At 40.6% G+C, this 26,266-nt stretch overlaps 3 protein-coding genes across 4 annotated transcripts in view; all 3 read left to right on the top strand.

The window, feature by feature from the left end:
• The window catches only part of LOC102796408 (alpha-1,3-mannosyl-glycoprotein 4-beta-N-acetylglucosaminyltransferase C-like), a 75,315-nt gene extending 71,474 nt beyond the window's left edge, over positions 1-3,841 (top strand). Inside the window, exons 3-5 of one of the 2 annotated variants that reach the window (XM_087844403.1) lie at positions 2,178-2,323; positions 2,435-2,582; positions 2,679-3,841. In XM_087844403.1, the coding sequence (XP_087700529.1) occupies positions 2,195-2,323; positions 2,435-2,582; positions 2,679-3,841 (1,440 nt within the window). In that variant the 5' untranslated portion in view covers positions 2,178-2,194. Of the gene's footprint in view, positions 1-2,143; positions 2,324-2,434; positions 2,583-2,678 lie in introns of those variants that run through there. The other variant, XM_035915170.2, reaches the window with a different exon arrangement.
• Positions 3,842-13,081: 9,240 nt separating this feature from the next.
• On the top strand, positions 13,082-19,883 carry LOC102797002 (RING finger protein 141). The gene is made up of 6 exons (XM_006782355.2): positions 13,082-13,179; positions 14,308-14,511; positions 15,064-15,172; positions 16,160-16,341; positions 17,051-17,158; positions 17,246-19,883. The coding sequence occupies exons 2-6, from the start codon at positions 14,375-14,377 to the stop codon at positions 17,394-17,396; spliced, it is 687 nt and encodes a 228-aa protein (XP_006782418.1). The 5' UTR covers positions 13,082-13,179; positions 14,308-14,374; the 3' UTR covers positions 17,397-19,883.
• A 2,647-nt stretch (positions 19,884-22,530) lies between these two features.
• LOC102796701 (RING finger protein 141-like) lies at positions 22,531-25,077 on the top strand. Its single transcript, XM_006782354.2, has 4 exons — positions 22,531-22,766; positions 23,265-23,361; positions 23,684-23,838; positions 24,681-25,077. Exons 1-4 carry the CDS (start codon positions 22,630-22,632, stop codon positions 24,775-24,777), a joined length of 486 nt encoding a protein of 161 aa, XP_006782417.1. The 5' UTR covers positions 22,531-22,629; the 3' UTR covers positions 24,778-25,077.
• The last annotated feature ends 1,189 nt before the right edge of the window (positions 25,078-26,266 follow it).

Genomic DNA, 26,266 nt, shown 5'->3' with positions numbered 1-26,266 from the left:
TCACTACTTTTAGATGGATGGTTGTCCGATATAGATCCAGGGTCCTTTGATAGTGGAGCAAATCTGTTCTGCAGTTTCACATTCAGTTGTTTTGGAGGTTTGTTGTTAACCTTCCTATTCACGGCTGTCCAGTCCTGTTTCCTCCCATATACTGGGGTAGAAGAGCTTCTCTGTCTCGTAGGAAGTGAAGGCCAGTCGGTTTCAGAGATTTCAGCTCGCTGTGCTCTGCCTGCGATACGTCCTCCCCCTTCCAGGAGACATGATTTATGTCTTGGTTTTGCACCAAAACAATCCAAGTGGCGATTATCGCTTGAGGATTTATTATAATGCAGAGTCTACTTTCTTGGTCATGTTATCTGTGCTCCTTAGTTGTGTACTAGCTTGCTCATCGCCATTGTTTTGAATCAAAGGCAAGGTTGTTTCATTTCCACACAGTCCATTTACCTCCACGTTTACTTCTAAGCGATGAATTTTTGTCTCCAGTACTGCAATCTTCTGCAGGAGGCTGTGGTAGTCATCTGTGGAGAGGGAAGGCATCTTGTTGCTAGTTAGCCTAGCGGTTAGCACCTTTCCAGGCTATTGAAGCTGTTCGGTGCCCAGATGCTGTAATCAGGCTTCAGCTGTGTCTAGGCCACAGACACACGAAGCGCTGAAGATACAGTAAGTATAAAAATGTTGCTGTTTCTGTTAAGAACGCTTTAGTCCTAATGATCTATAAGTGTCCAGAAGCTATCGCAGGTAAGCTCATACGGAAAAAAGGGAAAAAATCAGCATAAAAATCAATAAAAGCAGAAAAGCATTTAAAGAGCAAAGAGAGGAAGCGTCCACACTCACAAAAGGGAGAGGAGCAAGCCTGTGTGGAGGTACAATATGAAGAAATCTGGGGCGGGTCAAGAAATTGCACAGTACTGTATGGAATTACTGCAGTCCAGTCTAATAGAAAAGAAGGCATTTACTGTTCAGTGTCACTCTGACACAGACTGTCTGCAGTGTTGACAATGTGACGCGGATAAAAATAGGCAGAGATTTGCTTAATGTGGGAGTTAAAGGACATTCCCAGGTCACAGACAGTACGAATGGATCAAATGTTACTAGCTTGACAACAGAGAGGGTTACCATCTGACTTCACAGTTTCTTCTGCTCCACAAAGCTTTTTAGTGTCTGTATTCCTATGGCTTATACCTTTTAATGCAAAAAAGAAGCAAAAGCCAAAGCACACAGAGACTTACCTTGGTTAGGTTTTTCTCTGGAATTAGTGGCGTTGGCAACAAGAGTGTAAATATTGGCCATAAACATGTCAAGTGCCAGGTAACAACATCTCAAATGAATACTAATGTTACTGGTAGATGCATGAAAAGGTGATAACACATCAGCCATAACAGCCAGAGAAGGTGATAACATCTTACTGTTATATTTATAGTTTGCATGCCAACCACCAGAAGCCATAAAGACATTTTTCCTTATTTAATACAACAGATGTCATTTGTGAATGATTTAATCAATTGTAAATCCTTTAAAATGTTACAAGTTTCTGAAAAGCTCTTTGAAGTTTATTCAGTACAAACACAGAGTTTAGTTTGAACTGAGAAATTTTCCTATTATTTTTTTTCTTTCCAGCAAATTGAACAACCTCACTCACTACAAGCAGTCACGATTACCTCTCTTTTGTTTTCTTTAACAACTCTGCCCTCCCTGTGATTTTCTTCCTTTATGTGTTTCATGTTTTATTCTTTTAATTAAAGAATTTTTAAAAATCTCTGAGGTGGAAAATTGTCACATAAGAATCTGAAACCTGTGAGTATTGGGCTTTTTTGGAAAGATAAATTACATAAAGCAGCTCTGTTAACAAAAATAAATAGAAATGTTGTAAATTTACAAAATGGTTTATTGGCAACTCCTATCAGCACTTTCAGGACTTCTTTTCCAGTTAAACATGAGGTCAGCATACCTTACTCTGTAGTCTTCACAATGTACAAATTAAATTACAGCTCCTGATTAAAACAGATTACGAGTCCTTGTTATTCTATTACCGTAAGTCTTCCACTAATCCTTCATAACGATGTTGTAATCCCAGTGTTCACAGTGATTGAAATAAAACCGAAATTACTTTGCCAAGCTCTCATAAAGTTTTATTTGCTTTTTGATGTCTACATTTCTGTTTTATCCGTCATGTTCAGCAGTGAGAGACGTGATCATGAGGGTAATGTGGAAGTCCATGGACAAGATGAGGTGCTTCAGGAAACGATCCATCTTCCCTTTCCTCGGCTTTCTCATCGCCTTTCTGCTCTTTTTCAACCATTATATGGATGATGGATATGTGCTGGTAACTTTAATCATGTTGTTGTTTGTTTTGTTTTTTGAAATTTTGACTCTTCTGCCTGAAGTGTTCCTACAGGTGTTACTCTTTGTGTTTGCATGTTTGTGTGTGATTTAGGAGGCTGAAAAAAGACAGCTAGGAGAGACGCTGATCCATCCTCCGAACTCTGAAAGATACGTGCACACGTTCAGAGACTTGTCCAATTTCTCTGGGACCATTAACGTGACATACCGCTACCTTGCGGGGCTTCCTTTACCACGTAAAAGTAGGCATTTCTACCAGATACCAGTTTGAATTCATTTTTACTTCGAACAGGAAAATATTTACTAACTAAACTAACTGTTTTTCACTGTTGGAACAGAGTACCTCACCATTGGCTTGTCGTCGGTCAAAAGGAAAAAGGGAAACTACCTCCTGGAAACGATCAAATCCATATTTGATCAGTCCAGTTACGAGGAACTGAAAGAGATTGTGGTTGTCGTCCATCTGGCGGACTTCGACCTGGTCTGGTGTGAGAACCTGGTGCAGGAAATCACCAGGAAGTTTGCACACCACATCATAGCTGGACGTCTCTTAGTAATCCAAGCTCCAGAGGAGTACTATCCGTCTCTGGACGGATTGAAAAGGAACTACAACGACCCAGAGGACAGGGTCCGTTTCCGCTCCAAGCAGAACGTGGACTACGCTTTCCTGCTCAACTTCTGCACAAACCTCTCCGACTTCTACATGATGTTAGAGGACGATGTGCGCTGCTCCAGGAACTTCCTGACGGCACTGAAGAAGGTGATCACCTCCAGAGAAGGTTCCTACTGGGTGATGTTGGAATTCTCCAAGCTGGGCTACATCGGGAAGCTGTATCACTCCAGAGACCTGCCGCGCTTGGCTCATTTCCTGCTCATGTTCTACCAGGAAATGCCCTGCGACTGGCTCCTCATCCACTTCAGAGGCCTGCTGGCACAGAAGGACGTGATCCGCTTCAAGCCTTCACTGTTCCAGCACATGGGCTACTACTCCTCTTACAAGGGTGCTGAGAACAAGCTGAAGGACGATGACTTTGAGGAAGACTCCATAGACATTCCCGACAACCCCCCCGCCAGCCTTTACACAAACATCAATGTCTTTGAAAACTATGACGCCACCAAGGCTTACAGCAGTATTGTTGATGAGTATTTTTGGGGGAAACCTCCGTGCACTGGAGACTTCTTCATCATAATCTTTAACAAACCAACAAAAATCACCAGAATTAAAATCCTGACCGGCACAGAGGACAGACAAAATGACATTCTTCACCACGGAGCTCTGGAAGTGGGCCAAAAGTCTGTGGACACCAAACAGGGCAGGCAGTGCACATCCTACATCACACTGGGGGAGTTTAAAGTTGGAAACATTGAGGTTAACAATGTGGACCACAAGATAGGCTTTGATATTGAGTGCGTACGAATTGTCATCACTGCCAGCCAGAAAGAATGGCTCATCATAAGAAGTGTCAGTTTATGGACCGTGCAGCCTGTTGCTCAAATATAGAAATAAAGCTTTTTAAATGATTCTCTGCTCGTGGTGATTTTGAATGCAGATGCTGTGACTTCATTTGGGACTTCTACTGTTTGCTGAATTCAAATCAATCCACATTTTTCTTGGGTTGGCCAGAGATCTGCTGTATGTTTTCATTGTGATGTATTAAATTGACTGATGTGTACAGTATGGAGCTTTTATACTTCTGTTCATTTTCAGAAAATCTGTGTATAAAAATATTCAAACTTGGCTGGTATTATATCTCTTTCATCTTTATCTTTTTTTCAATTAGTGAACCCCAAGGGTTTTTCCACAGAGTCTGTGGTTCAAAAGATAAACTTGTTGCTTACTTTTTAAATCCACAGTGGGGGGCAAAATACACAAGTGTAAAATAAACAAAAACATTTTTATGGCACAAAGACTCATCAGCTACCTTTTTTTAGTATTGTCTAAAAGAAGTGAGCAAGAGCATAGAATAGCTGTTATCTACATCTAATATTAAACACAGTTTTCAAAAACTATAGGGAAGTGTTTTTAAAGCTCATTAAACTATGCGTGATGTGTCGAGTGAGGACTTGTAAGTTCCTGAGATACAGCTGTCTGACAATCTGTTAATGATTTACAAAAAAGAAGGTTCCACCTGCTGTTCAGTGTAAGTACATACCTAAAAAAGAGAAGTCAAGCTGTGTAATACTGTTAAAAAAATATGCAGACGATCATCATGCCTGAATTGAGTAAAAAGAATCTACCACCTGTGTGAGGTTACTCAAACAAATGCAAAATGTACTGGCAAAAAAATTAGATGGGCAAGAAATTTAATTAAATACTATAATATTAACATTAACTACAAGCTCTCGTTTTTGTCATTAGGTAATTTTTGGTGAGTTTTAAACGAATCTGTGAGAGTTGACAAATATGCTCTTTGGAGTACTTTGCTGCCACCTTGTGGTAAATTATAAAAACAACAACGGAAAATATACAGATTACCTATTGACCTAAGAGGTACATATATCATAAAATATGACTAAAATTGTGCATTGAAGGTGTATAGAATGTTATTAATTATAATAATAGTCTATACACTATAGTGTAATTACAAGTAAAATAAAGAGTAACTTTTAAAAATCTTATAACTCTTAACAGGCAGCGCAGAAAGTGAGGCACCTAAATTATAATGTCATAATTTACACCCTCTGTTTCATGCAGCGATATATGTCACAATCTACAAAGCAAGAGTAAACCACAGTTTTTTCCTGAAGAGCAATATCAGAATTATACATAAAGTGTGAAATGTGCCATAGTATGTTTTTTGTATGCGGTACCACGGGCCACACTTTGAGAAACCTGGCTCTATAGTGAAAAAAGCTTAAATGATTAAATATTTATATTTTAACATAATACCATTTTGGAACTTTTTATAGTAAATCTTTGTGTGTGTGTGTGTGTGTGTGTGTGTGTGTGTGTGTGTGTGTGTGTGTTCACAATTTTGCCTGAAGATGCTTCACCATCTGGGAAACTTATGGGACATAATTCTTCTTTCAGGATGAACAGATATGCAAATAAATATTATGCATAGTAAACAGAAAGAATATCATTACGCTGCAGAGGCGCGGGGCTGACTGTAAATAAACAAAGTGCAACCATGTATGAAGCACAGTAAGCCATGAAGAATGTCCCTGCTCTAGTCGGAGAGTGTTACAGGTGTCGTCTGCGCTGCAGCTTCTCCTCTGCGTGAGTCCCCTTCAGGTGTTGTGGTTGCCAGAAATAAACAGATGGCATGATTACTGATGGAGCCAAACACCAAATGAGTTTTCAGCTCACAAGAACTAAGTTCAATGCTTTTCCTTCATTTTTATTCATCCTGTGCACATCCTAAACCTCATTTTCAGCAGCAATCTTCTGGGACTTTCCCCTCATGCTTCGGTTCAGGTGTAAGTGTTTTTTCACCTTTTACTTTGTGATGTCTTCCTCTTGAGGCTTACATTATATTCACTTACATCTGTCCCCAGGTAGCTTCCAGTCTAATGTATTGTCCCTTTCATCCTCTCCTCATCACATTCACTACCTCCTCTTGCTTTTTTTTTTTTAAATCACCTTCTGCCACCCTGACCTCCTACAATCATGTGCAATCCTAATCACTCTCCCATCAGCGTCCCCCTGCACTTTTATGAGAAAGATGACAGAACCACTATTTTTCAACCTTATACCAGACATCTGATCATTAATATTTCTATTTCTTTAATTACTTGGGAATATTAGGACCTGATAAGTTAAAAAAATTGTAAGCATGAATTTATTTGACTGTGCCTGACAATAAAACTTAATTCTGTACGTCAACATGGTTGTCTAGAAATTATAATGTACAGTCATGTGAAACGCTAAGTACACCTTTAATGCTCTGCACTTGATTAACTAATCATCAAGTGTGACAACCTCTGTTAAAACAAAAGCAAATCAGACTGTGCAATGTTCAGAAAAGCTGCAAAAAAACCCAAGAACTACATCTCACTCTATAGGTCTCAGTTAGCATGTAAAATGTTAAAGTTCATGAGAGCAAAATTGGAAAAAGACTGAACAAGTATGGCTAGTTTGGAATCCTTCCCAGAAAGCCTCTTCTCTCTGAAACGAACATAGCAACATGGCGTAGATCTGCAAAGTTACTAATGTAAACAAACAGATGAGACCAACATTTGGCCATAATGCACAGAACCAAACACAGCATATCAGCACAAACAGCTCACACTGACTGTCAAGCACAGTGTTGTCGGAGTGATTGTTTTGTAGCCACAGAGTCTGGCCACCATGCAGTCAACCATGAATGCCTCTGCATGCCAAAGTATTCTAAAATCACATGTGAGGCCGTTTGTTTTGCCCAGACTGGGTCATGCAGGACGAGGATGCAGCTCAGGAGAGCAGATAATCTACTTGTGGGAAGGTTGGTGCTTCAAACTCTGGCTGCTCCAGTCTGCATGCCAAAGTATTCTTGGGCAAAACACTGAACCCTAAATTCCTCTGATGCATTTATTGAATTCAATTCAATTCAATTTTATTTATATGGCACCAAATCACAGCAACAGTCGCCTCAAGGAGCTTTATATTGTAAGGTAGACCCTACAATAATACATATAGAGAAAAAACCCAACAATCAAATGAAATGACTGATTGAGTATGAATGTGCATGAATGTTAGATAGAAAGCCCTTAGGTGTAGAAAAAAGTGCTAGTTTGAATGGGTATGAATGGGTGACATGTTGTATAAAGCGCCTTCAGGGCTAAAGTAGAGCAGAAAAGCACCATATAGAAACCAGTCTGTTTAACAGATACATATACAGCACATCTAAAACAGAATGGCTGAAAAAGAAAAGTCACAGTCCAGACTTAAACCTGATGAAATGTGACATTGAAAGCTTAAGAGAGCTGTGCATATCCAAATACCTGCAAACCTCAATGAACTAAAGCAGTGCGATTGATAAAAGACGTTTTGTATGTCATTCAGTGAACATTATTAGTGGTAATGAGCCCCTCTAGATAAGAGCCAGTAGAGGGCTTATACACCTGCTAGTCAGTCAGAAGGTTTTTATCATCCATTCACATGGAGGACCACTAACAGCAGCACAGGCAGACTCCAGTCCTGCTAAACATTCTCCCGAGACTGTTAATGTGAAAGAGCAACTTGATAAAGCAGATAACTGTTTTGTTTTGAGCATTTCCTTCGCCACCTTTTCACACATTTTCACTAAAAGGATGAGCACACTTTGCCATCATCGCTGACCAAAGTACAATTAATGAGTACAGTGCAGTTGTATTTATATAGCAGTAATTCACCATAACAATCCTCTCAAAGTGTGTTCTATGTTACAGTAAAGATCCTACAGAGAGAACCACAGTGCTCAAGAATCACTACAGTTATTCACAGACTGTATATAGCATGCAGTCTGAGCTCTGATAAAGAAATTTATTCCAGAAAGGATTCACATTATTAGTGCTAAAAGTCATGTGCTCATCAGTCATATGTGTTATTAAACACAAATAAACATGTTTCAATGAATAAACTAAACTATTTTCTTACCTTTATCTCATTGATGAGGACAACATTCACTGTAGATCGCTGACCATATCTGACTCTGTTTAATCTCTGGATAAAAGCACTAAACAGTCAGATTTATAGTGTTTGAAACAACACAATATAATCTAAACAACTTGGATCTAGAAGAACTTTTAAACTTTAATTTTGGTGAGCTGGCTGCTATTTTGACACCTTTTCTCCAAGACAATACTGATGAAGCACAAGAAGAAAATGTGATGCCCTCATGTGCGGGTCTCAGGAGATTAAGAGCATTGATATCTGGCTGGTGTTATTTGTATGTATGAATCTATGCAATATATTTAAAATGACAGTGCAGAAATAACAGTAACATTAAAAATATATTTGGTGCAAACAAAGTCATCTAATCTAACTGTTAAAACCTTTGTATCAGAAAAAACAGACTAGGAAATAAAAAGCACAAGTTTTTTTCATGAATGCTGGATGAAGTTCACTGAAGATGCATAAACAGAATCAGTGGATGATTGATTCTGGTGGCAGCATTCTTATTTTAATGTGTTTTATAAAACACAACTACACGACTTTCTTGGATCTGTATTTTCTTCAGCATAATAAACTGAGGTGGGGAAAAGAAAAACTGTACACCAACAATTTAAAACAAAAACAAAAACAAAAAAACACCCCAAAACAAAACAGATATTAACTAAGAGCAATCAGTTACTTTTCCGTTTCACAATGTCAGAATTTCTGGTATAGCATTCATTCACACAAAGATCTTAATGGATTGTTTTTGGGGCGGGGGGGGTTTACTCCACGATAAGATGGTCCTATATTGTCTGTGAAGGTTCTCAGTCATCCAGGTCATCGTAGTCAAAAGGAGCTTGCAAAGAAAAGCGTCTGGACTTCTTTAAGTTACTTGAAGACGTTTCACCTCTCATCCGAGAAGCTTCTTCAGTTCTAAGGTCAAATGGTGGAGAGTCCCAGATATAACCCTAGTGGGAGTGTCCCCCCACAGAGGGACAAAAGGACCCCCTGATGATCCTCTAATCGCCTGAGCCAAGGTGTGGAACTGGGTGTGGGTCCCAATCAGCCAGAGTTTCGGGTGAGTTCATTGTGAAACCTGGCCCCACCTTATCATGCGAATTCCTGAGGTCAGATGGCCCAGGGTGTGAGTGGGCCTTAAGGCGTCTGGGAAGGGATCTCAAAACTGGATTATAGATGGCAGAGAGTTGGTGTCGTAAACCACCGCCTCTGTTCAAAGATGGTCGCTCACAGTGGACATAGATGGCTTCTTTCACTCCTCTTTCAAACCATCTGTCCTCTCTGTCCAAAATGTGAACATTGGCATCCTCGAAAGAGTGTCCTTTATCCTTAAGATGCAGATGGACAGCTGAATCTTGTCCTGTGGAGGTGGCTCTTCTGTGTTGTGCCATGCGCTTGTGAAGTGGCTGTTTGGTCTCTCCAATGTAGAGGTCTGGGCATTCCTCGCTGCACTGTACGGCATACACCACATTGTTAAGTCTGTGTTTTGGCGTTTTGTCTTTCGGGTGAACCAGTTTTTGTCTGAGTGTGTTGCTGGGTCTGAAGTACACTGGGATGTCATGCTTGGAGAAAACCCTCCTGAGTTTCTCTGATACACCGGCTACATAGGGGATGACAATGTTGTTGCGCCTGTCCTTCTTATCCTCCCTCGCTGGTGTCTGATCTTCTTTTCTGTGCCTCTTTGCTGACTTTAAAAACGCCCATTTAGGATAGCCGCACGTTTTGAGTGCTTCCTTTACATGTGTGTGTTCCTTCTTTTTCCCTTCAGGCTTAGAGGGAACATGTTCTGCCCGGTGGTGTAGGGTCCTAATTACTCCAAGTTTGTGTTCCAGAGGGTGATGGGAGTCAAACAGGAGGTACTGGTCCGTGTGTGTGGGCTTCCGGTAAACTTCGATGTTGAGGTTGCCATTCTCTTCAATGTGCACAGCGCAGTCCAGGAAAGGCAAGCAGTTGTCCTTCGTGTCTTCCCTGGTGAACTTGATGTTTTTATCCACAGCGTTGATGTGCGCAGTGAAGGATTCCACTTCTTGTGTCTTGATTTTGACCCAGGTGTCGTCTACATATCTGTACCAGTGGCTGGGTACTCTTCCTTTGAAAGAGCCAAGAGCCTTCCTTTCCACTTCCTCCATGTAAAGGTTGACTACAATAGGTGACACGGGGGAGCCCATAGCACAGCCATGTTTTTGTCTGTAATAGCCTTCGTTGTATTTGAAATATGTAGTGGTGAGGCAGAGGTCTAACAGTGTGCAAATCTGATCGGGTGTGAAGTTGGTCCTGTCCTCCAAGGAGTTGTCTTCTTGTAGTCGTTTTCTGACAGTCTCCACTGCCTCCGTGGTGGGTATGCAAGTGAAGAGAGAGACTACATCAAAGGACACTATGGTTTCATCTGGATCCAGGGTAAGTTTCTGGACCTTGTCAGTGAAGTCGGTGGAGTTCTTGATGTGGTGTGGGGTGTTCCCCACGAGGGGAGCAAGGATGGTAGCAAGGTGTTTTGCAATGTTATAAGTGGCTGAGTTTATGCTACTGACGGGTCTGAGTGGGACAGCTTCCTTGTGGATTTTTGGAAGTCCGTAAACGCAGGGTATGGCATCCCCTGGGTAAAGGCGGTGATAAGTAAGGCGGTCAATGATTTTGTCCTTTTCCAAGTCTTGAAGGCAAGCTATAACTTTCTTTTTGTAGCTGCTTGTGGGGTCTCGCTTTAAGGCTTCGTAGGTATTGTTGTCACTGAGGAGAGTAGTGATCTTTGTATGGTAATCTGTAGTGTTTAGGACCACGGTGCATCTTCCCTTATCCGCTGGTAAAACAGTGATGTTGTGGTCTTTGCTCAGGGAAGCGACGGCCTTCTTTTCCTGTATTGTGAGGTTGGACGGAGGGACTTTGGCACTGGAGAGGGTGGCTGAGACTTTCATCCTGATTTGCTCTGCTTCTGTCTGTGATAATTTATTAATCCGAATGGCAGATTCTGTGGCTGTGATGAGGTCCACTATGGGCAACTGTTGTGGAGAAATGGCAAAATTGAGACCTTTGGCTAATACTCTCTTTTCAGGTTCAGTGAGATTCCTGTCTGAAAAGTTCTTAACCCATTTCTCCTGACTGTCTTCAGGTGTGTTTTCTTCTATGGGTTGTGTAGGTTCAGATTCAGAATGAGGAGTGTGTGTTTTTGAAAGCAAGGTGTGAAATTTCCTGCGTTGTCTTTCTTTTCCTTTCGAGTGTTGGGCCCGCTGAGCCTTGTCCACAAACTTGTAAACCTCTTCTAAGATTGGAGAGGGCGATTAGAGGACCAACTTCACACCCGATCAGATTTGCACACTGTTAGACCTCTGCCTCACCACTACATATTTCAAATACAACGAAGGCTATTACAGACAAAAACATGGCTGTGCTATGGGCTCCCCCGTGTCACCTATTGTAGCCAACCTTTACATGGAGGAAGTGGAAAGAAAGGCTCTTGGCTCTTTCAAAGGAAGAGTACCCAGCCACTGGTACAGATATGTAGACGACACCTGGGTCAAAATCAAGACACAAGAAGTGGAATCCTTCACTGCGCACATCAACGCTGTGGATAAAAACATCAAGTTCACCAGGGAAGACACGAAGGATGACTGTTTGCCTTTCCTGGACTGCGCTGTGCACATTGAAGAGAATGGCAACCTCAACATCGAAGTTTACCGGAAGCCCACACACACGGACCAGTACCTCCTGTTTGACTCCCATCACCCTCTGGAACACAAACTTGGAGTAATTAGGACCCTACATCACCGGGCAGAACATGTTCCCTCTAAGCCTGAAGGGAAAAAGAAGGAACACACACATGTAAAGGAAGCACTCAAAACGTGCGGCTATCCTAAATGGGCGTTTTTAAAGTCAGCAAAGAGGCACAGAAAAGAAGATCAGACACCAGCGAGGGAGGATAAGAAGGACAGGCGCAACAACATTGTCATCCCCTATGTAGCCGGTGTATCAGAGAAACTCAGGAGGGTTTTCTCCAAGCATGACATCCCGGTGTACTTCAGACCCAGCAACACACTCAGACAAAAACTGGTTCACCCGAAAGACAAAACGCCAAAACACAGACTTAACAATGTGGTGTATGCCGTACAGTGCAGCGAGGAATGCCCAGACCTCTACATTGGAGAGACCAAACAGCCACTTCACAAGCGCATGGCACAACACAGAAGAGCCACCTCCACAGGACAAGATTCAGCTGTCCATCTGCATCTTAAGGATAAAGGACACTCTTTCGAGGATGCCAATGTTCACATTTTGGACAGAGAGGACAGATGGTTTGAAAGAGGAGTGAAAGAAGCCATCTATGTCCACTGTGAGCGACCATCTTTGAACAGAGGCGGTGGTTTACGACACCAACTCTCTGCCATCTATAATCCAGTTTTGAGATCCCTTCCCAGACGCCTTAAGGCCCACTCACATCCTGGGCCATCTGACCTCAGGAATTCGCATGATAAGGTGGGGCCAGGTTTCACAATGAACCCACCCGAAACTCTGGCTGATTGGGACCCACACCCAGTTCCACACCTTGGCTCAGGCGATTAGAGGATCATCAGGGGGTCCTTTTGTCCCTCTGTGGGGGGACACTCCCACTAGGGTTATATCTGGGACTCTCCACCATTTGACCTTAGAACTGAAGAAGCCTCTCGGATGAGAGGTGAAACGTCTTCAAGTAACTTAAAGAAGTCCAGACGCTTTTCTTTGCAAGCTCCTTTTGACATGGTCCTATATTGTTTAATCTCTAAGGAAATGTAGGAAAGTTGGCTTGGTTCCTGTTTTTTGTTTAGTTTTTTTTTTTTTTTTTATTAGTTATATTTATGTTACTTTATTTATTTATTTATTTATTGTTATTTTGACTTATAAATACTACAGCAGACATTCAGTAAAGTTTTTTTTAAAATCCAGATCTTTCTAGAATGTATACAAAAAATGATAGGGAAAAAAATGAAAGGAAAAATGATAGGGAACGAATTAATTTATAGACCAAACTTATTATTTATTTTGAATCTTTTCAAAACAAGTTTCAGAAGCGGGTAAATGTTGTGTAGGCCTAATATTTATTTGTTTGATTAATTATTTTTTGGTTTGTTTATCAATAATTTTATTATTATTACCAACGCAAATGACTGACGTAAGGTCGTCACACTCCAACGTCATGAAGCCGCGCCAGTGTTGTGGTACCAAGACAAGCAGAAGCTAAAAGCGAGGCTAGTGGTGAAATTTGGATGGTGCCTCCTACGTGGACTCTGCACTGTTTGGTAAGAAGCACCTACGTGTCACAGTTGCAGCAGAGGATCATATTTATCCCATTTTATTCATTCATTTTCTACGTTTCGCTTCTTCTGGTATAGTCTAAAATAAATGCCGACGTTGTTAGCGTCGCTGGATGTTGATGCTAATTTAGCTAATACAGCAGAGCTGCTGCCCCTGCGAGCATTTGGCTGTTTATTTTTTTATGACTTATAGATTATTGTCAGGTCTACGTGAGGTTTGACAGATCGATATGTTCTATGTATGCATGCAGCCACAAGAAGTCTCGAGGTAGTTGGTGGGAGAGGATGAGTTTGTTATTATCTGATAGTCATCTAAGTGTTTTTAATTATCTAGTCGTGTTTTATTAATATTCTGTCCCTTTCCAACTAAGTTTTAAAGGGATTACTAGTGTAATAGTAACTTTTTAGACGAGCAAATGCAAAAATAAAAAATCAAAGGCCGGGGCGAACAAGTATAACAGTAAAGTACACAAGACAATTCAGTTAAAAGCAATACATAAACCATTGTGAAACCATAAGTGATGATGAAAGGAAAAACGCAAAAAACAAACAATATCATGTGAAAGCAATTTGATAAACGTGTTTCTTAGAACGACTAGATGCATAGATTTAAGCCAAAAATGTGGGATGGCCAAGAAAGCCCAGCTGTGAAGCTAAGGCTGCAAACCAGCTCATTTGGGGCCAATATCTCCGTTAGGAAGCAAGGACCCAAACATGCTTTAAAAGTCAGCTCTAAAATGTACAGAGAGCCAGTAGAGAAAAGCAAAGACTTTGGTGATGTGACACTGTCCACTAAGAAGCCGAGCTGTTGCATTCTGAACCAGCTGAATGTGAACGGGTGACCTTTAATTAATCCCAGAAAGAAAGGTACACTTCTTTATCTTGGTCCTATGCCTTTTGCTCCTTTTTGAAATTTTGGTTTGTTAAATTCTGGGTCTTGGTATGCTTCATGCCATATTTTCTAATGCCTACGATCATCTGTGCCACAGCATATTTTAATATAGATGAATGCACACTTCATTTTTGTATGTTTTCACTATATTTTGTATGTCTTTCTTTAACTAAAATATTAATCTAAGGCACTAATAATTTAAGGCAATCATTTCCCACCAGGTTTGGAAGAACTGAATGAGGTGCTGCCTTTTGCCTCTGCTCTTGTGTGAGTTCTACTGCTGCCGGGATGGGTCAGCAGATCTCAGGTCAGGCGGTGATGAACCATCTGCCTGAGAAGCTGGTGAAACATGCCGGATTGGTTCGTGACAGCGGCTACCTAAGCTACGAGGAGTTTCTAGCAAGAGTGGCTGAACTTAATGACGTGTAAGTCTGTTAAAGATTATTAGCTTTCCCGTACAACAAATAGCTTTTCTTTAAGACAAACAGTTTTTGTGCAGAATGGATAGGTGGAGAAACTTGATCTATTTCACAAAGTGTTCCTTTGGGCTAGTTTTACATAGACTCTTCAAATTGAGCGCTGGCATCAGTACTTTTATGACATATGGGATTTGTCCTTCCTTATTCCCCCAGTATTAGACACAGTTCTGCCAGTTTACCTTTAGCTTACAAACTCCTAGAGGTAATAGCTGCAAGGCATGATAATGCAACAGAAGGTGGAGTAGAGAAAGGTTTTGTTACAGCAATTCTGGAAAAAAAGATTAATGTGATAACAAAATAAACAACACAGTGCAGTGTTATTGATGAAAATAATCATTGAAAACACCTGAAAAAGAAGGCGCAATGAAAATAGGCGCAATGAAAATAGTTTTTTTTAACATTCATCATGAATCAAATCTGTGTGCTTTATGGAGGATGGTTGGAATGGTTTATGGAGATAAACATAACCTTTTCCCCTCTCTCCTCCGTCTCTCTCAGTACGGCCAAACTAGCTGCTGGACAGCAGAAGCACCTGCTGTTTGAGGTGCAGCCAGGATCTGATGCTACAGCCTTGTGGAAGGTGGCTGTCAGGGTTGTGTGTACCAAGGTGAGACCAAAGAGCCTTCCCCACATGCCAACAGAGGCATCTGCCCAAACATTTATGACAGAGAGGGACAGATGTGAGTGAAACCATACTCCTGTAAATTGTGTTTATATGTGGAAACCGTGTTAAAACCAATTTATTGTTTGGAAATGGACTCCTATCAGAATCATGTTTACTATTTCACAAAAATCAAGCCCTTTCTGGGGATCATAATAATATTACAGGGTAGGTGAGGGTAATAGATCTCTGACAGTTTAACTCATTGTTCCACATCAGTTTTTAACTTTAAACGTAATGTAACACTGCCACTGACCAGGCCAAACAAAATTAGAAAGTTTTTGTTTCTTCATAATTAATATGAAGAAACAAAAAGTTGTGTATGTAGTTGGTTCCATTTGTTTGTGTCTGTCTGTTAGATGTCAACTGTCTGCAGTTTCCAAGATATCATTTTCAAATTTTGTGTGATGGTAGATACTAATAACAACTTGAGTCATAACATGACATCATAAAATTCCACAAAATCACATACTGCATGAATAGATGTTAAAGTCTCATGTTTTTACAGGTTATAGAAGCTAAAAGATGTCAGCTAATTCTGGTCCAATCATATGGTTAAAATAATAAAATGCACAATTATAGTATGTAATGTTTCAAGGTCAAAGTTTAGGATCACATGAATTAGGAAAAACTTTCCATCTGATCATTTCCAGATTCTAAAGCAGTATAATAATCATTGAGTAGCATAAGCACTTCCTTTCTTTGAACTCTTTAAAACATTATTTTTGAATACATTATAATCACAGCAAACAACAAGATTAATATGCTACACTAGATTTCCATATTAACAATGCTCACATCAGCACAAATGATCTATGAGAACTACTTACATCAGCACGTTGTCATGAAAACATCACAGTTTTAGTATAACCTTTGCCCTTTGGTGGGAGTTGCTCTGTGAGTGCTCTTGTGATTGCCTTTGCTTCCTTCCAGATCAATAAGGAGAACGGCATGGTTGAAGCATCGCGGATTATGAACCTGTATCAGTTCATCCAACTCTATCGTGACATCACCAGCCAGGCAGCCGAAGTGTTGTCTGCAGAGGGTGCCACTAAGGGCCCCTCAACCGAGCTTCCCTCCACTGACTCCTGCCAGGCCAGCATGTGGATGGGCAGGTCAGTTACCAGGAAATGGACAGCTATGATATAAAGTGCACACACAACAATTAGATTTTCATGATGTTTTTTAATAGAGAAGGTGGACAGGGATTATGGGAAAAGAGAGCAGTGGTACAACATGCAGCAGAGGTCTTTGTTCAGTGAATGCACTCACTTGTAATCACTGCCAGATTTTGAAGGAGAGTTTTCCTACGACAGACCTGAAAGAATAATGAATATTGGACTTTTATTTGTCATCTGAGCAGTAATGATGTTTGTGAACATATGCGCTATTAAAAATGTTACACTTGTGCAAATATCAATGCTGTTTCCAGCTTTAGCCTCCTAGTGCCCAAAATGTAGTTTCCCTGCTCAGCACAGGTGTTACTGATGCAATACTACAGAAAATGTTTTTTTTAATGCCCCACCATCTGCATGAATTATATATTTTTAAGGTTGTTGTTTGTTTGTTTTTTTTTACAGCTGAGCGATTCCTTATTCTGTAAAGTTGAGGGGAGCAGTGACTGATGGGTCATTTTAAGGCTTTTACACATTTTTATAACCCGAGAGATATTTATCCTCAGGCGAATCCTGAGCATAAAAAAGTGTTTCTAAAACACTTCTTATGCTTTTTGTTTTCATTTCTAAAAAATGAAAATAAAGTGTGCCTAGCGCTAAAGAAAATAATGAAATTGTTTTCCCCTCTTCTATATACATTTCCATGCAGAGTGAAGCAGCTGACCGATGAAGAGGAGTGTTGCATCTGCATGGATGGAAAATCTGACCTCATCCTGCCCTGTGCACATAGCTTCTGTCAGAAATGCATTGATAAATGGTGAGATAATCAAATAAGCTTGAATTATTCAAATTCATCTATAGCGTTGTAAAACATTAAATTACACACCCTCTTCTGTTTCCGTAGGAGTGGCCAGAGCCGAAATTGCCCAATCTGCCGTCTGCAAGTGACTGCTGCCAACGAATCGTGGGTAATGTCTGATATCCCCACAGAGGATGACATAGCCGGCTACATCCTCAACCTGGCTGATGAGGCGGGCCACCCACACAGGCCTTAACATGCAGAATACTGAGCCAAGTAGATAGCAAAGGGAAATATACCCACTTCAGTAGACTTTACATACTGAAACACAAAACACCACTTTCACTGAGAGGTTTCTTTTTTTTCCCCTAAAGAGCAAAACAGAAAAGAATCCAGCAGGTGTCTTCTCTTTATATTCTTTGTGATAGCTTCTGAAAATCTCCTCTTTTAAGTCCTAAAAATCCCAGGATGCTTTTTGAAACCAGAGTATTGTTGATGATGTACTTTATGGAGTTTTGTGATATGTTGTTTGAAGTAAAAAAATTGTATTTGTATATTACAATAAATTGTAACATTTTAATGGAACCCAGAATAACCAAATGTTGCTTAAAGTACTACTAATAGGTGGTTGGGGTTAACTAGGCACTTTATAAAACAAATGCTGATAAATGTTGACATTGCCTTCCTTCGATATGAATGAGAGAGACACAGTTGCACTTTCTTGTAAAGTTTGATAAGTATGACTCTCATTCATATAATTTAAATCATCACTTTGATATTTTGGGAAAGTGTCTTGTTTGCTGTCCAGGGAAAGTCAGATGTCTGTAAATGTAGGACAGCAGTTAGATTATCCTCATACAAAGACTGGAAACAAGGAGAAAGGGCCGGCTGTAGCCAGTGTTATTAAATCATCTTTTAATTTGTTATATTTAATTATATCTAAATGTGAAAAATAGAGAAGTTTAAAGGGGATTTGTTTGCTGTAGACTGATTTATGGCTAAGTTGCTTCATGAAGTCCCTGCAGGACTGTTTTCAACTTTTGGACAGCATCAGGCTCTTTTCATTCTGTTTGTAGTCTCTGTGCTAAATTTGGGAACTGACTCTGGCCTTGCAGTGAACATACAGACAGTAAATTGGTATTGATCAAATCTTAAATCTCTGGCAAAGAGCAAATAAGCATTATTTCCCAAAATGTCCTATTCTTCCTTCATGTACAAATCCAAGACACCAAACATACTTGTCGTATTTGCCAGGGCATCTGGACAAGCAGTAAAGTGAAAATTTATGTTCCATCTATAAAGCTGTTTGGATGTCTGTGCAATGTATCCCTGCATGTTTGTACCCCACATGACATGGACCATGAGCTGTGTTATGTGAATCTATGCTAAAATCCTGTTCTGGTGCAGTTCAGGACACAGGACTGAATAGTCTCATGTGATTTTAAGGACTTGGCTCGTTGTGGTGTCTTAACTGTTTTAAATCACCTTGCCTGTCACATAAGTTGTTCTCCTCTTTTTACTTTTATGAATTTATTTCTAATTATTTTTCCCTCATCTTTATTTACACTATTTTATTATGAATTCTGTAGAAATCTTTTAGTTTGCACTCCCAAAACTGCACTCTGTGCTTCGACGTGACTGTAATTAAAAGCAACTTAATGACTGAGAGAGGGGCAGCTTGTAGGGGAACAGTTAAGTAAATCACTGAAATTGTGTTTTGTTTTTTTGGGTCTAACCGATCCCTAGTGGCACTTTCAGTTTAAGTTGACATAGCTGTGACACTCGAAGTTGATTCTTCCGGAAATATTTTTATTAAATGTGAATATGTATGAACCTTATAGATTTCATTTCTGTTTTACTCAAATCCAATTCTTCATTTAAAGTTGTATTAAAGAAATGGCTTATTTAGATCTTTGTTGTATGAAGTTCAGTGAATTCTTCAGTTTAGCATTTTTTCACATTTATTTTAGCAATTTATTCCATATATGAGTCTATAGTTTTGAAATATCAGTAATATTTCAGTTCTGTTCATTTTGTTTATCTATCAAATGACATTTTGACACCTCACTTCTCTGGGTGTTTGTGTATAGTTGATGGAGATGATTATATTTGCCTTCATAAATGTTATTATAGCGCTTTAATCCTTTCATTCAAGCTGAAATATACACACCCCAGAGATGTGCAGCAGTAAGAGAAGTCTTTTACAAGCTCTTTAGCAAACTGTGTCTGATCTTGGTGCATGACTGCATGGTCCATTCAGAAAAATGTCAAAGAAAGTTTTTAATATTTACATTATAAAGTTTATGTTTTTAGGGCATATTTTTAAACATGCCCTAAAAACATAAACTGCTGTGTAATGTGATGTTGCAACCGTAAGATGGTAGCATTATCCTGTATTCCTTCTGAGGTCCTGGCATAGTACAGACATTGTATTTGTTATAGTGAATGAAGGGAAGTGTAATAACAGAACCATTCTTACTGTATTATCCTTAATAAACAGATACTCAGCTACATTTTTATACAGCTTATTCTGTTTGGAAACAAGATTTTCTTTGGCAATAAAAGCCTAAGTGATGTAACCTACTGTATCAGACTGGTGTTAAGATGTAAAGGAAAAAATCATAAATGCTTAATCTTATGAGTTTTACATGGCTAACATTGGCATTGTTTTACAGGTTTGAACATGTAAACTCAATGGCGGTGTGGGACATTTAATTTTAAAATAAAAAAAGAGTGAAACCTAGTTGTTCATGTGGTTTACATGTTAACCATACCCCTCTGCGAATTGCTACCTTATCGTGGTGGAGTGGTTTGTGTGCCCCAGGAGATATGTTGTCCGGGCCCTTGTCCCCTGGTCAGGCCTCTCACTTGAGGCAGTTAAACAATTCCAGACCCAGAGCCTGGCAGAGCACCTCGGGTGGATGAGGTCCGCCCTGAGTTCCTGAAGACTCTGGATGTCGTTGGACTGTCTTGGTTGACATGCCTCTGCAATGTTGCATGGAGATCAGGTACCTTTGGATTGGAAGACCAGGATGGTGGTTCCCATGTTTACCGGACCACAGGGTGCGTTCCAACTATAGGGGCATCACACTCCTCAGGCTCCCTGGGAAAGTCTATGCCAGGGTGCTGGAAAGGAGAGTTCGTCCGTTAGTCGGATACAGGAGGAACAATGCTGTTTTCGTCCTGATCGTGGAACATTGGACCAGCTCTTTATCCTCTCAAGGATACTTGAGGGTGCGTGTGAGTTTGCCCAACCAGTCTATATGTGTTTTGTGGACCTGGAGAAGGCATTCGACCGTGTCCCTCGGAGTGTCCTGTGGGAGGTGCTTTCGGAGTGCGGTGTCTGGCCCATTGTTATGGGCCATTTGAGCCTTATATAACCGTTACAAGAGCTTGGTCTGCATAGCCGGCAATAAGTCGAACTTATTCCCGGTGGGTGAAGCACTCTACCAGAGCTGCCCTTTGTGACCGATTCTGTTCATAATTTTTATATACAGAATTTCTAGGCGTAGCCAAGCGGTGGAAGGCTGTGGTGATGTGGTTCTGTTGGCTTCATCAGGTGATGGCCTCCAGCTTGCACCGGAACGGTTTGCAGCCGAGTGTGAAGCAGTGGGAATGAGGATCGGCACCTTCAAATCGGAGGCCATAGTCCTCAGCCGGAATAGGGTGGAGTACCCACTCTGGGTCAGGAACAAGTTCCTGCCCCAAGTGGAGTAGTTTAAGTATCTCAGGGCCTTGTTCACAAGTGACAGGAGAAGGGAACAGGAGATCGACAGACGGATTGGTGCTGCACCTGCAGTGATGTAGACATTGTACTGGTCCACTGTGGTGAAAAGAGAGCTGAATGTAAAAGCAAAGCTCTCAATTTACCGGTCGATCTACGTTCCTACCCTCACCTGTGGTCATGAGGTGTGGGTAGTGATCGAAAGAATGAGATTGCGGATAGAAGCGGTGGCAATGGGGTTCCTACGAAGGGGGGCTGGCCTCTCCCTTAAAGATAGGGTGAGAAGTTCAGCCATCCAGGAGGGGCTCAGAGTAGAGCCGCTGCTCCTCCACATCGAAAGGAGCCAGTTGAGGTGGTTCGGGCATCTGATAAGGATGCCTTCTGGACGGTTTCCAGGCATGTCCCACCAGGAGGAGGCCCCGGGGCACACCCAGGACATGCTGGAGAGATTATATCTTTCGGCTGGACTGGGAACACCTTGGTGTCCCTCCTGATAAGCTGGAGGTGGCCAGGGAGAGGGAGGTCTGGCCTTCTTTGCTTAGGCTGCTGCCCCTGCTAGCTGGCCCTGGATAACCCGAAGAAGATGGATAGAGACAAAAAATGGTAAAGGAAACTGGCAACTGCCAGTGCTACACCTCAGCCTCCTATTAGACTACTTTGCCTTGTTCTCAAGTTACTGCATTCACAAGATTCTCTGACTTTGAGGTCGAGGTCACTGAGATTCAAATTCATCGAATATTTTTAGTTGTTGCACCCGTGGTGTCAATTTGAAGCTCCTACATCACCTTATTCTTAGGTTATCATATTCATAAGACTTTCATAAAACTTTACCTTTGACCTTGACCTTGAGGTCGAAGTCACTGAGATTCTAACTCATCTGATTTTTTGTAGTTACACCTATGGTATCAATTTGAAGCTCCTACATTGCCTCGTTCTTGAGTTATTGAGAACACCTAACTCACAAACTAAGGTGTCCAAGCTGCTTGCCCACCGCCCAGCAGAGTGATAACAATACCCCATCATAGCTTTTACGGAGGTAAAGACACAGTGAAGCCAAGGATTATTGAAAATTCAAATTGCAATACCTTTAATACCTACAGCATGTTCCAATTGCTGTAATAAACTATTGCTAACAGTACCGAATGCTCTACTGAGGTCTGGCAGGACAAGCACAGAAATGAGTCCACTGTCAGAGGCCATAAGAAGATCATTTGTAACCTCCACTAACATTGTTTCTGTAAATAATCGGTTAGCTGTTTTACAACCCATCTTTCAAGAATTTTGCATTTTTCATGAGTCAGTTGTGACAGCTAGGATTTGCACCAGGAACTTTATTGCTCTGAGGCAACAGTGCTAATCACTTCACCACCACAGTGTAATGATTCAGATATTCCTGTGTCAAGGCACTCTCTGACTTTTGTGTAACCTTTGTTCATTATGTGTGCCATGTGTGATCACTCCTATGCTGTTTTACTATGACTGTTCAAAGACCAGCATGAATCTGTTTTTGCAGTAAGTCACTGCAAGTCACAAATTTTTGGCTTTTTATACGATTTTACTAGTTACAAATATAGCTATTATTAACCTGTGACCATTAAAGTGCTCCAAATAACTGGCTTACCAAATGGCTCAGGTAAATACGTTAGAGGGTTACCTAGGCAACCGGAAACTGCTAGCCCAACCGCCAGCTTCATCCTCCACTTAGAAAAATATTTTTCCTCTGTTGGTTTGCGAGTGTTACTGGTGCTTTTAACACAACACCGGGATGGGTCAGCAGATCTCAGGTCAGGGAGTTATGAACCAGCTCCGTCAGAAGCTGGAGAAATGTTTAGAATTGCTTCGTGACAGTCGCTACTTAACTTACGAGGAGTTCCTGGGAAGACTGGCTGAACTTAATGACATGTAAGTGACAGGTCGTTAAAGACAGCTTTAGAGAACAGCAAGTGGCTTTTCTTTAATAAAAAACAGTTTTGTGCAGAATGAACAGGCCGACAAACTTAACCTAGTTCAAAAGTGTACCTTTGGGCTGATTTTACGTAGACTTTTCAATTTGAGAGCTAGCGTCAGTGCTTTTATGATATCTGGGATTTAACCTTCCTTATTTTCTAGCATTACATACATTTCTGCTAGTTTACTAGCTAGGTTTTTTAGCTTACAGGCTCCTGGAGGTAATAACTGCAAGGCATGATAGTGCAGCTGAAGGTGAAATAAACACACGAAGTGAACAGCACAGAGCAGTGTTGTTAAGTATTAGTAATGAAAATACATTTTTGAAATTCAGCATGATGAAAAATAAATGTAAAAATTCTGTTATGAATATTGCGGCACTGCTTTGTCATTTGGCTGAATGGTTTATGGAGAGAAACATAACTTCTCCCCTCTCTCATTCTTCTCTGTCAGTACTGCTGAACAGCAGAATGACCTGCTGTTTGAAGTGCAGCCAGGATCTGATGCTACAGCCTTGTGGAAGGTGGCTGTCAGGGTTGTGTGTACCAAGGTGAGACCAAAGAGCCTTCCTCACATGCCAACAGAGGCATCTGTACACACATTTATGACAGAGAGGGACAGATGTGAGTGAAACCATACTCCTGTAAAAGGGGAAAGGTAATTTTAACATCAGCCTACTGCCCCTAGAGAAATACATCCTGTAATAGATTGCTGATAGCAGCTATCAACTGGTAGCTTGGATTAAAAAACCCTGCTGGGCTTGAGAAGCCTGTCATTGGTGGGTTATAGCCAACTATTTTGGCACAGTGTAAGACTGAAACTGCATGCACTACCAGTCATTAAGTCACATGATTGCCTTTTCTTCCTCACAGATCAGTAAGGAGAATGGCATGGTGGAAGCATCGCAGATCATGAACCTGTATCAGTTCATCAAGCTGTATCATGACATCACCAGCCAGAGTCTTCAGGTGCCGTCTGCAAAGAGCCCCTCTACTGAGCTCCTGGCTGACTCCTGCCAGGCCAGCAGGTCAGGCAGTCATGACATAAAGCATACATTTTATAGCACATTCAGCAATTATAAGTACTTTTATGACTTTATTTGATAGTGACAATGAACAGGAAATAGGGGGAGAGCAGTGGAACAACATACACCAAAGGTCATTGCAGCCAAATCAAAGTGGGACCTCACTACTTGGGCATGTTGGTGGTCTAAAAACTCAGCTGTAGGGTTACCATTTTAAAAAGCTATTTAAAAGGTTTCAGCTAAAGCTTTTCTGGAGAATTTAACCACAGGTTGGTCGTTGTTTTGTTTGGAACAAAAAAGGACTCCTTTAAAGACTTTAAAGGTTTTGGTGCCTCAGGACGAGCATGTGTGATCCCCAGCTCCCACAGATTCTGATGCAAATGCATTCAGTCCCTTTGAATACACCCACTTGATCTTATATTTGCCAGCTGAGCAGTAATGATAATGTTGGAACGTACGTGCCATTAAAACCATTACACTTGTGCTAATATCAAATGTTGTGTTTCCGGCCCGAATCTCCAAGTGGCCTAACAATGCAGTTAATGCATTTTTTCCTGCTCACCACAGGTGTCAGTGCTGTAAGACTACAGAAATATTTATTTAATGCTCCACAATCTGCATAAATTATATAATTTCTTTGCAGCAGAGTGATTTCTCATCCAGAAGCAAGGCTAGGGGGCTGATTGATGGGTTGTGTTAAAACTTTCGGACATTTTTAGAACACAGAGGGATATTATTTTCTCAATTCCTTGATTGCAAACCTGACTGACCTTACTGAAAAATCTAAACTTCCTGTTATTCACACACACACAGTAATTATTTCACACCCTCTTCTGTTTCTGTAGGAGTGGCCAGAGCCTAAGCGACCTAGCATGTCATCTGCATGTGACTGCTGACAGCGAATCGTGGGTAATATCTGATCTTCAGAGACTACTTCCCTAATGTGACTAATGAGGGAGGCCACCCATACATGCTTTAAAATGTCGAATACTTAGCTAAGTACATAGGAAATGGAGATACACCCACATAAGAAGACTTTTTCCTCCTAAAGAGCAAGATAGAAAAGAATCCAGCAGGTTTCTTCTCTTTATATTCTTTGTGACAGCCTCTGACAATGAAAATCTCCTCTTTTAAGTCCTAAAAATCCCAGGATGCTTTTTGAAACCAGTTTTGTGATATGTTGTTTGAATTAGAAAAATAAATCTGTATTTGTATATTACAATAAATTGTAACATTCAAGGATCCAAGGAGCTTTATTTGTCATTCGCATCACATGTTAACATAAAGTGGAACGAAATTATGTACACACGGTCCGGAGAGAAAAGAAACAAAAATAATGAAGAAACAGAATTTTTTTCTTAAAGTTAGAATAAATAGTTTGGTTTTTTTTGTTTGTTTTGTTTTTAAGAAACAGAAATGACAAGTAATAAGACAATACAATAAATAATACTATAACTAGAGTGCAACAACCTGAGTACCAGTATGGAGTATGGGTAAGGAGTGTGGGTATACATATAGGTGTAAATAAATATTTTAGCAGCAAAGGGCATTGATAAAGTGACATAAAACAGAATAGACGTGTTCTCCGGGATTGTGAGTAGCCGCTCTACTGTGGCACTTTATAAAACAAATGCTGATAAATGTTGACATTGCCTTCCTTCGATATGAATGAGAGAGACACAGTTGCACTTTCTTGTAAAGTTTGATAAGTATGACTCTCGTTCATATAATTTAAATCATCACTTTGATATTTTGGGAAAGTGTCTTGTTTGCTGTCCAGGAAAAGTCAGATGTCTGTAAATGTAGGACAGCAGTTAGATTATCTTCATACAAAGACTGGAAACAAGGAGAAAAGGCCGGCTGTAGCCAGTGTTATTAAGTCATCTTTGAATATGTTATATTTAATTATATCTAATTTGCTTAATATGACTGATTCATGGCTAAGTTGCTTCATGAAGTCCCTGCAGGACTGTTTTCAACTTTTGTACAGCATCAGGCTCTTTTCATTCTGTTTGTAGTCTCTGTGCTAAATTTGGGAACTGACTCTGGCCTTGCAGTGAACATACAGACAGTAAATTGGTATTGATCAAATCTTAAATCTCCGGCAAAGAGCAAATAAGCATTATTTCCCAAAATGTCCTATTCTTCCTTCATGTGCAAATCCAAGACACCAAACATACTTGTCGTATTTGCCAGGGCTTCTGGACAAGCAGTAAAGTGAAAATTTATGTTCCATCTATAAAGCTGTTTGGATGTCTGCAATGTATCCCTGCTTGTTTGTACCCCACATGACATGGACCATGAGCTGTGTTATGTGAATCTATGCTAAAATCCTGTTCTGGTGCAGTTCAGGACACAGGACTGAATAGTCTCATGTGATTTTAAGGACTTGGCTCGTTGTGGTGTCTTAACTGTTGTAAATCACCTTGCC

Source organism: Neolamprologus brichardi, chromosome 7 (assembly GCF_056152115.1).
Source record: "Neolamprologus brichardi isolate AB-2024 chromosome 7, ASM5615211v1, whole genome shotgun sequence".
NCBI lineage: Eukaryota > Metazoa > Chordata > Actinopteri > Cichliformes > Cichlidae > Neolamprologus > Neolamprologus brichardi.
This window is presented reverse-complemented; position numbering and strand designations above follow the sequence as displayed.